Here is a 13310-nt window from a genome sequence, read left to right on the forward strand (position 1 = left end):
AATACGAGGTCAAAATAGACCATTTTATCAGAAATGCCATATCTTCTAAAACATTTTTCCTCCCAACTTTACTTAAAAAGACAGAACGAGAGAAAACTTATAAGAAAGAGGAAACGCGGAGAGGCTGTGTCGAATTTCCGACCTAAGAATTTTATCTGTAGACCTCGCCAGATGGCGGGACGTGGGAAAAAAATCCATTACCCAATAAGCGCTGGCCTGGTTCGCGCATCTTCCGAAGCTTTTTGGATTTCGCGTGAGGAGGGGGAGACTTCCAAGAGCCCCCGATGGCGATAAAAATGTCTAACCTTAAGTCGCCATGTACGTTCACATTTTAAAATAACGATATACAGACCTTTGCAAATATGACACCGTGTTAAGATAAAAAATTTAAAATGTAAAAATAATGGGATTTCAAACCCCCAAAAGAGCAATCATTTCAAACTTTGGCGTCTTTGATATTGCCAATATCGTCTGCTACCACGCTCCACTTTGTTTTAACGTAACTAGCCCCAGATACCCTAGCTGTTGATAAATCTGGTGGCAGAAATGAGAAATACGCCACTTGAGTATTAATTGTGGCGCCATCTAGGGTATTTATCCGGAAGCAGATATTATTTATGTATTGAACAAATGGGAGATAAAGAAATTACATACAAAGAATTTTCTGATAGTAGATGGCGCTCAGTCTTTGTAAATAGGTAACATTCCCTTTAAAAGGTGAAAATATGAAACGTTTTTATTTTACGCCACTCCCACGTTAAGTCTTAACCACGCCCTACCTGTGACATCTAGGCACATATTCATTTTGGGTTTTTGTTTCGTCCATATAGGCTTCTTGAGCACTGGCGACAACGTACTTCCTGGAAACGCGGGTCTGATGGATCAATTGTTGGCTCTGGAATGGGTCCGCAACAACATCAAGGCCTTCGGAGGACATCCGGGTCGAATTACCATTTTCGGCAACTCGGCGGGTGGAGCTTGCGTCGGATTGCATATGCTGTCTCCGCTTACTAATGGCGAGTATTCGAGACTTTTTTATCGCGACCCGAGAGAAAGCCCACTTTAAAACTTGGTCGCGCTCGATTACGTAAAAGTGTCCCAAAGGAAACACTGATTCCGCCCCGGTTCGCCATTAGTATATACTAAACGTTTTATTCCTGGTTTCCACGTTCAATTGACCTTGGCGCCATCTTCCGGCGAAAAATGTAAGCTCTTTCGGAACTATATACAGGGTGTTCCCATGAATATATCTAGCTATGAATATACAATAGCAATAATCTCTCTAACCTCCCGCTAAAATTTGGGTTGGGCTTATCTAGTCACGCGATCAATCACATCTGCTCCGACCGAGTGTGGAGCATGCCGTCATTTCTTTCAGTCTCCTGATTGGCTGAAAACGCGTCACTGGTCTCGAAAGTTTCCACCCAAATCAAATCGACATGATAGAAGGGCTATATCGTAGGGTTAGATATTCATAGCTAGATATATTCATGGTGTTCCGATGTAGTTTCGTGAGAATTTTTGATTTGGATCACCGTTTTGGAATTAAAATTCAATTGATGTACTTTTTTAATCAACGTTTATAAGCCGTTTCATTAATAGTAAATGCTTCTTCTGAATAGTTCTGATACTGTAAACTCAGGGCCGTATTTACAAGTTTGCCGCCCTAGATACTAATGAAAATGGCGCCTTTAAAATATAAAAAAAACACTATTTATTTGATGAAGGAAATTTTCCACCGATGGCCCAGAACTTTTTTCACCCCTAGAAATGTGCCGCCCTAGGCCTATTGTGCCTAATGGGAAATCCCCTACTGTGTAAACTTAAAGACTCCGCCACGAAAATAAGTGAAATGACAACGAATTTTTTTATTGGTAATCCATAATGAATAAGCTAAGAGCTTTGTTCAATAAGGCTCATTACATTTAAAAAATGCGATACAAAAACCGCGTGTACAAGGATTTTGGTGTTGAACAAACGTTTTCTTCGGATTGTTGGACGACTCCTATTTCTTTATTTAAAACTGTTCTGAAAATGGAATTACAACAACACCAAATTTATAGGGATCGCGTCGAGTCAAGATTAGGCTTAGACTGAACTTACATTGTTAGTGATAAAGTATAATTGGGTTTTTAAATGAAATTTTCGTTTTAGTTCATCTAAAAACATTTTCAAGGTAGAATTAACTGAAATCAGAGGGTCTGTACCTTCAAACCCTAAATTTAGAAATTGTTCAAAATGGCCCCCTTCGTGCTCTAGGCATAATTGCGATCGGTGAAGTACCGCGTTGCATAATTCCATTTTTTTTTACGTTAAACGCGTCAACGATCCTGGTGCGCAGGGTCTCTTCATCAGGAAATTCCGTCGTTTAAACCAAATCCTTGACGCGGCCCCAAAGGTCATAGTCGAAAGGAGTTAGGTCAGGGGATCTCGCCGGCCAAGGCGTAGGTCTCTCTGGACCAATCCAACTTTCGCCGAAGTTCTCTTCTAGATTCGCGAGAACTTGTAGTCCGAAATGGGATGGCGCACCATCGTGCTGGAACCAAAGCCTCCCACGATCGTACAGCGGCATGTCGTCCAAGACGCCTTCAACCTCGTTGCGCAAAATGTCTAAGTAACGGTCTTCATTCAGACGAGGTGGAAGAAAGAATGGACCAATCAGAGTCTCGTCTATTATTCCTGCCCAGACGTAAACTCTCCATTCCTCTTGGAACTTTGCGTTTAGAATAGCGTGCGAGTTTTTGCCGACCCCAATAATGAAGGTTGTGTAGATTTAGAACACCTCCTCTCGTAAACTGCACCTCATCGCACCATAGAATGCGTTGATGGAACGAATCATCTACCTCGTGTGGCTCCCGCATCCATTCGCAAAACATACATCGTCTGGGAAAATCGTTCGGTTGTAAATGTTGAACCTTTGATAATGATAAGGATATGCTGCGAGTTGTCGTGAACCGTATTACAAACGTTCTTGTAAGAGATGTCCAGCATTCTTGCCACGCGTTTGGTGCTTAGGGTATAGGGTCATCAGCTATCATATCCAAAATCTGTTCCTCTACTGCTATTCTTCGTTGCCTTCCATGATCGGTAGTTGGAGTTTCAAAACTTCCAGTTCCCCATAATCTTTGTTTAGCTTTCACGATTACTATTAGGAAACCATTCGGTGTACCAACGCGAGCCAGCTTCGTCATTTCCATTGCGAAAACTTAACGCGAGTAAAGCCCAGTTCACACTACACAATTAATTGGGCCACTTAATTGAAAGCAACTAATTGTAAGCAAGAAAATTGAATAGTGTGAACAGATAAATTGTAACCATTGTTCCAACTTTTTCTGTTCACACTGTATAATTCTCTTGCTTACAATTAGTTGGTTTCAATTAAGTGGCCAATTAATTGTATAGTGTGAACTGGGCTTAACATATCAGTGCACTCGTTAGCCGAGTACATAGCCATAGTTGAACTGTAATCTTTTAGAAAACAACTGAAAATCGGTTTTACTAAGCCTATAAAAATTATCAAATCTAATGCCACGGTAAAAAAAAGCCCGAGCGTGCCCCCCCCCCCCCCAAAGAAAACTATGAATGAAACGGCTTATTAACGTTGATTAAAAAATTATAGTAAAATTAAAGGGGGATCCGTACATCAATCCAAAATGGTGGCCAAAATCAAAAAATGTCATAGACAATTTTCGACTTAAAATGATCCGTGGAACCCTTAGAACGTCGGTTCTACCACCATTTTCGGAGCACCCTGCATACTATATCTCTAATCTGTTAGTATATCTCCATCTAGGCTATAAAAATGGAACTTGTACCTTCGCAAATTCGCAACCTCGATTTTCTCGCCAAACCACGGATGTGTACACCGTATTAAAGTCGATATTACTCCGACTAAAGGTGTACAATCCGTGTACACGGTATTATCGCCGGTATTACTCTGACTAAAGGTGTACAATCCGTGTACACCGTATTAACGTGGGGGAGATTTTTGCATAAGTTTAAATTTTTCACCACCAGATGGATTCATGTGGCCAAAATTTGGCCAGTCATTTGTCTAACGTTAAAATCCCATTCGTTTCAAACTTAGGGTGACCTTGATAGTCTTAAGATAGAAATTATATAAAACATAAAATTTAAATACATATATATCAAATTATCAAGTTGAATACATAAATATCTCTCTGTATAAATCGAGATTTGTCAAAATCTATACTCTCGTATCTCAAAAGACATATAAATACTAATCTAATCTGGTAGTATTTTAAGTAATATATTATTAAGAATGTATTTACTTACAATTAGGGAGAATAGATAGGTCTCCCGAAAATAAGCAGAGGGCACCTAATTGTATAGGATTGTACACGTTTTATTGCGCTGTCCATGAACTATTCAGACCATTTTTATACTCATTTGCAGGTTAATAAAGGCAAAATATCTAGTATAATTGGCAGAAAGATACTAACACGAATTACAGGTAAATCGGCGGAGGGATTTTCGAATTTAGCCTATTTTCTGTTGAATTCCTAAAGGTTCCTACGCGTGTTATATTAATTCGTTTTAGAAATGTCTATTGCGTAAATTTCAAAGTGATCAATAAATATTTAATGTAGATTATTATTTTTATGCTTAATTGTAGTGTATTTTTAGAATTATGCTCGTGAACAATTATCAACGTGGTAATCTTGGCATTACCCGTTCTATACTTATCGTGGAATCGCCAAACGTATTATTTTGGTGTGCCTCATTTGTAGTACTGTTTACAACTGTTTTTGAAATCTTATCTATGTTGAATAATTAATTATCACTTTGAATTATCACGCGGTAGACGGTATTTTCCAAAATTATATAATGCACGCGCCAAATTCGAAATTCTGCCGCCGATTAACCGGAAATTCGTGCTAGTATCTTTCCAGTAAATGTAATAGATATTTTGCCTTTCTTAACCTGCAACTGACAAGGAGACATCCCGAAGTGTAACCCACTGATTTGGTTCAAACTCGGGGGATTGTTAGACCTTCATGTAACTTGAAAAATCCTAAAGGGAATTTATTCAATGGACAACCTTTTGCCATGACAACAAAAAATGTTTTTGACCCCAAAAAAATTGAAATTTTCCCATTGAAAATAACATGGGATTCTGACCGATTCCTATGAAAAATTTTAACAATTTTAAAAATTTTAACAATTTTAAAAATTTTCACAATTTTAAAAATTTTCACAATTTTAAAAATTTTAACAATTTTAAAAATTTTAACAATTTTAAAAATTTTAACAATTTTAAAAATTTTAACAATTTTAAAAATTTTGAAAATGCCAAAAATAGATACAAATTTACGAAAAAAATCAAAATTGATCAATTTTTGATCAATTTGAACAAAATGGGTGAAAATGAACCAAAATGGCTAAAATTGGAAAAATGTTCAAAAAATTAAAAAAAGTACAAACATTGAAAAAATATTTCGAAATTGTTTAAAATAAATTATTTTTCAAAATTAAAAAAAAAATAATACATTTTAAAAAATTTTATCAAAAGTAGTATTTTTTTTTCTTCTATTCAAAAACATTTTTTGTTGCCATGGCAAAACGGTTGCCCATTGAATAAATTCCCTTTAGGATTTTTCAAGTTACATGAAGGTCTACCAATCCCTCGAGTTTGAACAAAATCGGTGCGTTACACTTCGGAATGTCTCCTAGTGAGTATAGTGAATATCGAAATCCGCTGGCCAGTATGCCCCTCCCCTTAAAGTCAATAAAAACGTCGAAGTTTTAGGGAACCATTGAGATACCGGACTGATTTGAATTTTTGGAGGTTGGAAAGAGCTTTTTCTTTGAGCATGACGGGGAATAGAGAGGTTAAGCACGACGCTTTAGAAGTTTGAACGACAACGTCGGAAGTATCTAGACGTTCGTGAATTTAATTTCTTTAAAATCTGTTAAGCGTGTTTTAACTTTGACTGTTAAAGAAAGCATGTACAGCTACTATATAATTTTAACACATTTTATAAATATTTAATAAACCCGAGTACACGACGAAAATAAAAACTTGTTTAAGCAATCTTAAAACGTGCCTTTTGTATGGCTGTTAGCATTGTCTAATGACAAACATTGGTTTTCGTGTACCCTGCTTTACTTTCAATGGGTCTTCGTAGTCCAATTTCGCCTATAAAATACGAGGCTTAGGCAGGCCCGGGCTGGCCAGGGCGGCTAACCGGCGATCGCCGGTCAGATCGGGGCCAACTCAAATTGGGGGCCAAATAGGAAAAACTTGGAATTAATGGGAAATGGGGCCAACACGACTGCGTAGCCGGTGGGGCCAAATACTAGCCAGTCCGGCCCTGGGCTTAGGAACATTTCAATTCAAAGCAGTATTTACGATTTCTAAAACACACGTTGCTAGAAAATGAACAACCTGCCATAATTATCTCTCGATTTGACGAGCAGGAAAGATGTTATATTCAGTATTTTTATATAAACGCTATAAATATTATAGTACGTGTCACATTAGCTCGATAGAAGTATGGCGTCGTTTTCGGACTCCGAAGTATAAACGCGTAAAGAAAACCGTGGAGAATGATCACGCTCGACGTTGTCGTTCAAACTTCAAGAGCGCTCTGCTTAACCTCTCTATTAAGAGCAGCACAAAAAATATCTTGGAAATGTCCGATTACTCATTTGTTCGAAATTTAAAACCGAAATAGTTTCATTTGTACATGTACGAATTTAATCACCTTCAGTGTAGTAGTAGCGTTTGTTAAAATTCCTGTTCTTAAAATAGTGATTCGAATATACCTAAAGAGTTTGGTTTCATATATCCGAATTCAATAACTATTGTAGGTCAAATTTAAATTTTTATCCCAAAAATAATTTTTTTTTTGAAAGGGAGATATTGATATTGACGTTTTTTATGTCGCTAGATATAGGTTAGGTTAGGTGGTATATATATGCAAAATCGTATTTTTCCAGTTACGGAGATTGCAAAAGCGCAGTTGCATAGTACGGTTCAGTAGCTACGATGTCAATAGGTGATTATGAAGAATTTCTAGAGACGATTTTTCTAGGTACAATTTTGCCAAGACAGTACTATGTCCTCTAGTTCACACTAGACACGTTGGAAATGTTTTAAAACATTTTTGAAAGATCAAATTGAACATTTTCTGTGTAAACTGTATTAATAGGCATACGATCAATACATTCGACACCAAAATTTTACAATTTCATCTTTCGAAACAAATCAGATAAATAAAATTCGGACAAACGCTACCAAATCCTAAAAATAATCTCATCATAGTCATCCTCCTTAAGTATAAATATATACATTCTTGGTAGAATGCCAAATGCAATAGGCCTTTCTATAAAGTAACAATGGCCTTCTTGTTTAGATGTATCGGGTGCGTCACTCGTGACGTACAAGTGACGTTTCACTATGATAGCCAATAGACGCTAGCATAAACTCCATTTTTGTCTTATTCAACTTGTTAAAAAGTTCCACGCGCGTCTTAATATTTTAGCGTAAATGGGCTCGAGCGATTTCGCGCGTGCTCCCTGAAATAACCAAAATGCACGAGCCTTTTACGCTAAAATATTAAAAGAGCGCGTGGAACATTTTAACAATTTGAACAAGACACGAATTAAAATTCGACGAGTTGCCCTGTTTATAAAGATCTAACCATCAAACCTGTGGTACGTTCAGTAGCAGTCAACGGGAAAAAACCCGATGGGTTAGATATTTTACACCCATGAGCGTTTTCGTCATAATGACGTCGTAAGATGCTGAACGCTTTTATTCAGTAATCGGTGTTTTTTAAAATGGCGTAGCTTTTATAGTAGTTTTACGTCAGTAATGACGTCAGTCATCGGAAAAACCGACTCTTGAAGCCGATGACTTCGGTGAGTAACCGATGACTATCGTGACGTCAAAACCGGAAACGCGACAAAGCGTACAGTAGGAAACCGATGTCACCGATTAGCGCTGCTGAACGTACCCCTGAACTGAACTCCTACGTATCTCGTGACGAAAGCGATACATTAAAACAAGTTCGGCAAGCGTAATGACTTTATAGAAAGGCTTATTACAGAACTTTATGTGGGATGATTATGTTGCGACAATCGCCGGGCACGTTGAACGCCTTTCCCCCGTCTCGCGCAGGGGGGAAGACAAAACGTCATCGGCGTTTGATTACCATCGCGTTAGGTGACGTAAATTTTAAGCAGCCAATGAAATACCGGGACTATTCGTTTTATTTTAAGTGGAGGAGCGTACTGGGGGGACCAACGGGTGGATTGAGAGAAAGGCTAAAAACCGTCTCGACATAGACATTCTCCCTAGGTATAAATAAATACATTCTTGGTGGGATAATTTAGAACTAAAGAAAAATGTAGAAATTATAGTATGTCTGTTAGCTTCCTTTGAAGTGCTAGATTGGATAGGCGCAAAAGGCGCGCCTTACGGAAATCAAATTATGTCCGCGGATCGCCAAATGGGTCAATAAAAAAACTTCAATAGGACGGTGTAGAAACATTTCCATTTGTGATAGGGTAATTGGGTTATTGGAAAGTGTGAAAAATGACGAGTCCTATAAGCCTAAAGACCTCCAAAAAGCCATTTACATTTCTAGTTAATGGAGGGGCGGCATCCGTAATAAACTCCCCAACCAGATATTCCCGGAGCTACAAAGGCTAAAAAAGGTGCGATACAAGGCGGTGTCGGGAATAAAAAATGTATAAGGTTTCTCAATGAACGAATTTTTCCGCGTTCACGGCCTATTACCCCCTCTGTGCCCCCCTCCCCCGACGTCTTTTGTTAGACAGAGAGAGAAGAGAAAAACGTATAATGAAGGCAATTCTTTCCGCATTTGATAGGTTATATACTGGCATCAGATTCTAAAAATAAATTCCCCTTCACCCTGGCTTTTTAAAACGAGAAATCCCCGTAGGATATATATTGCGTGTACAGGGCGTATCTATATTTCGGTTGCGTATTTTACACAAACAACGGAATGAGCTGCTCAATTCGAGGAGCTAGGAAAAAACATGTACAACAGATTTCCGATTTACAAATATTTCCATTGCGTTTCTGTATTTTTAAATATCCCAATATTTCTTGAGATTTATGGTAATATTTACGATGTTTCTCAGAATAAATATTATTTTGCGATATTATAAATATTTCTCCGTATTCCTGAGATTTATATATTTTTCGCATTTCCAGAGATTTCTCATATTTATCCGTATTTCCCGAGATTTCTCATATTAATCCTGATTTCCCAACATTTATCATATTAATCCGGATTTCCCAACATGTATCATATTAATCCGGATTTCCCAACATTTATCATATTAATCCGGATTTCCCGAGATTGATCATATTTATCCGTATTTCCCGAGATTTCTCATATTTATCCGGATTTCCCAACATTTATCATATTAATCCGGATTTCCCAACATTTATCATATTAATCCGGATTTCCCAACATTTATCATATTAATCCGGATTTCCCGAGATTGATCATATTTATCCGTATTTCTCGAGATTTCTCATATTAATCCGGATTTCCCAACATTTATCATATTAATCCGGATTTCCCAACATTTATCATATTAATCCGGATTTCCCAACATTTATCATATTAATCCGGATTTCCCGAGATTGATCATATTTATCCGTATTTCCCGAGATTTCTCATATTTATCCATATTTCCCGAGATTTATCACATTAATCCGGATTTCCCAACATTTATCATATTAATCCGGATTTCCCAACATTTATCATATTAATCCGGATTTCCCAATATTTATCATATTAATCCGGATTTCCCGAGATTGATCATATTTATCCGTATTTCCCGAGATTTCTCATATTTATCCATATTTCCCGAGATTTATCACATTAATCCGGATTTCCCAACATTTATCATATTAATCCGGATTTCCCGAACTTTATCATGTTTATTCGGATTTCCCGAGATTTATGATATTTATCCGGATTTCCAGAAATTTTTAATATTTCTCAAGAATTATCTAATTTCCTATCTTTCTTATGGATTTCTTGATTTTCGGGGTTAGATATATTTATGGTCGGAATTTTGTTGCCGATAGGTGATGATGCAAAAACGTCCAAGGTAAATTTGTAAACTATCATCAAAAACGTTTTAGCTCCATGTAAAAAACCCTAAATTTTCATCCTAATATGCGACTCGTTTAATATAGTATGTAGCTGATCAATTTTAAGAAATTAACGAATTGGCCGCTAGGTGACCTATAGAAACTGAGTTTATAGTTATAGTTTAACAGCGTACACAATAGGTGAAAACTATTCGTCATTCTGGAACCGTTCAAACGCAAACTATTTGCTCGCGGGAACCGGTCCAACCGGACCTTCCGGAACTGTTCAAGAGCAGGTACTGCTGGTACCATCAAGAACCCATGGCTGAGCTCTCTAAAATTCGTCTGCAATAGTTTTTTAGACTAGTCAATACGTGCTGTTAAAATGGAATTTAAGACTATTCGTACAACAAGTTCTGAACTGTCCGGTACGTTTTGGTGACGTCAAAGCTTAGTCCTAATCAATTCTTTGAACGGTTCCGAACCTACGAATAGTTTTCACCTAATTAATTAAATTTCGCAATATTCAGAGTATTTTTATTTATATGAAAAATTTGTCGTTCACGGTTACAAAATGGTATTTGGTTTTTTTTTCTCCAAACTTGAGAAATGTAAAAAAAATTAATACGGTTAATTTTACGGTTTCTAAAAAATATTGACCCGAAGCCCGGAAACTGAAAAACCCTGTATACTCTAAGAGATCGGGTGAGGGTGGTATACTTTATTCAATACGGCAGCACTCGGTAGTTTTTGATGTTTTCGCCGGTGACAAATAACAAATTGGGCCAGGACGGGGGGGGATAAAAGCGACGGAGTGGAGGGGGGGATACCATTGCTTTAAAAGTTAACAAGTTTGAGATGGAAGAGCGCGTGCGGGGGACGACGTTTTTCCTTTGACTTCACTAACGTCTTTCTCCTCCCTGCCATTTTCTCTATTTCTCTATTGGCTTCTTCAATAGGGATGTTCACGGCAGCCATCGCTCAGAGCGGGAGCGCGGTCGCCAAATGGGCCGTCCAACGTCACCCGAAGCGACAGGCTCAACGTTTGGCTCGAGACGTCGGATGTCCGAACAGCGAGAGCAGCGACGCCATAGTTCAATGCTTGAAAAGTCAACCGGCCGAACAGATCGCCCGCAAAGCTGGAATTCCGGTATAGACATATTTCGCTTTGATGAAGGGCCCCCATTTTCTTATATACCAGGAAATTTTTCACGTATATATAGCTTCCGTCAAACATTTCAGTCAGCGTTAAATAGACATAATTTTCGTCGGTTTAACTACGCTGGTAAGAAGAATATTTAGCCAAGGTGAAGGTCACACCAGATCTTTAAACTCACAAGGAGACGACCCGAGGTGTTACACACCGATTTTGTTCAAACTCGGGGGATTGGTAGACCTTCATGTAACTTGAAAAATCCTAAAGGGATTTTATTCAATGGCCAACGGTTTTGCCATGGCAACGAAAAATGTTTTTGACAACATAAAATAACATGGGATTTTGACCGATTTCCCTGTGAAAAAAATTTAAAAAATTTATCAAAATGTGACCAATTTTGATTTTTTTCGTCAATTTTTATCAATTTTTTTTTATAATTTTGGTATTTTAATTTTTTTTTCAATTTTGTAAAATGTTTCACAGGGGGGGGGACCCTTGGAATCGGTCAAAATCCCATGTTATTTTTAATGGGAAAATTTCCATTTTAAGTTGTCAAAAACATTTTTCGTTGCCATGGCAAACCTGTTGCACATTGAATAAAATCCCTTTAGGATTTTTCAAGTTACATGAAGGTCTACCAATCCCCCGAGTTTGAACAAAATCGGTGTGTAACACCTGGGGTCGTCTCCTTGTCAGCCAAACGAAATTTAATAATAATAAATAATCAGCTAGGCTAATATCCAAGGCATCACCTTAGGCCTAAGTCATCAAGCGACTTTTTGAGCCTTTAAATCAGGTGGCCGTGTTACAATGCGTAGGAGGGTGGTGGCAAGCCCTGCGTGCTTTTTTAAATGGAGAGGTCAAACACATTTTCGGTTGCCACAGTGGCGTAACGACAAAATGTTAGCTCCCCGCAGGATATCAAAAGGGCCCTTTATAATTTTTTTTTTATTTTCCCCATTTTTACAAGTTCTCTGAAAATATTGCCAGATTTCTACATTTTTACCAATAGTTAAAGCATAATTTTTTTAATTATATAAAAATTTAAATAAATTAAAAAATCAATACTTAAAACGAAAGGGCCCCTATTTGGTAAAAATGTCATGTTGATAGTTGCTTTTAATACTTGGAATTAAGATGCTCTTTCTATTATTTCACGTGACTTTGATTTTTACCAATGATATGGTCCCTTATGAAAATAGTATTGACAATTATTTTTTTTTGTTATTGTGGCGGCTGGCTATATCGTCGGAATTTATCGCATTAAATTAAAAAATGATTAGAATACCAAAAAATAGTAAGAGCGAACCAAAGACGGCTTTAAAATCGATTCTGCGCCCTTCGAGTGAGGAATTTAAAAATGAAGCTTCCAAATGTGCGCGCGTAGGAATATGAAAAAGTTGCGGAGTGACGTAGATCCGTTTCCGGTTTGGTATTGCGAAATAGCTCTGCGACAATCTTTAATTGAAGAATTATCCTAATATGTCCCACTTATATTCTTATCCACTTACGGTATCATGTATTTAGATGAAACGGAACAAACGTTAGGAGGTGCCTTGTCTTTTATTAAATTGGAACCTTTAACGTAACTTTATTACGAACCCGAAAACGCCTGTAGATTTTACCCCACTATCAGCCTTTACCGGAATCCTTATAGATATAACGCTAGTCTTCTATTTCGCGGTAAAGAAATAAAACTCACTTTGGCATCGCTATAAAACAAAAGGTGGTTGCGAAGGCACACATAGGATATATATTGACTTTGCGGGTCCCCTAAAACGTTTATCGCGCCCTCCTTTGCCCTGTTTATACGACTAATTATTAAAGTTTATGGTCAACAAAAGCGCTAGGACGGCAGCATCTACCGCGGAAGAACCTCAGAGTACTTCCATGTTTTTTACGTCTAAGAATCTGTCTTCTTTTCCCTTGAAGATGGGCTTGCGCTAAGTACATATCAGGACTGGTTGGAAGACTTTAGCAAGCGACTGGTAGCTTGACTATTTTGGATCCACTGTATTTTCCTAACAAGCGCGCAAACGCTTATTTCCGTCC

At 37.7% G+C, this 13310-nt stretch overlaps 1 protein-coding gene across 1 annotated transcript in view; it reads left to right on the forward strand.

Annotated features, from left to right (window-relative positions):
* LOC149936228 (fatty acyl-CoA hydrolase precursor, medium chain-like) overlaps positions 1-13310 on the forward strand; it is a 64368-nt gene that overhangs the window by 35443 nt on the left and 15615 nt on the right. Inside the window, exons 4-5 of the mRNA XM_090152973.1 lie at positions 831-1016; positions 11062-11252. Coding sequence (XP_090009099.1) covers positions 831-1016; positions 11062-11252 — 377 coding nt within the window. The remainder of the gene's footprint in view (positions 1-830; positions 1017-11061; positions 11253-13310) is intronic.

Source organism: Leiobunum rupestre, chromosome 7 (assembly GCF_980474605.1).
Source record: "Leiobunum rupestre chromosome 7, qqLeiRupe1.1.hap1, whole genome shotgun sequence".
Classification (NCBI taxonomy): Eukaryota; Metazoa; Arthropoda; class Arachnida; order Opiliones; family Sclerosomatidae; genus Leiobunum; species Leiobunum rupestre.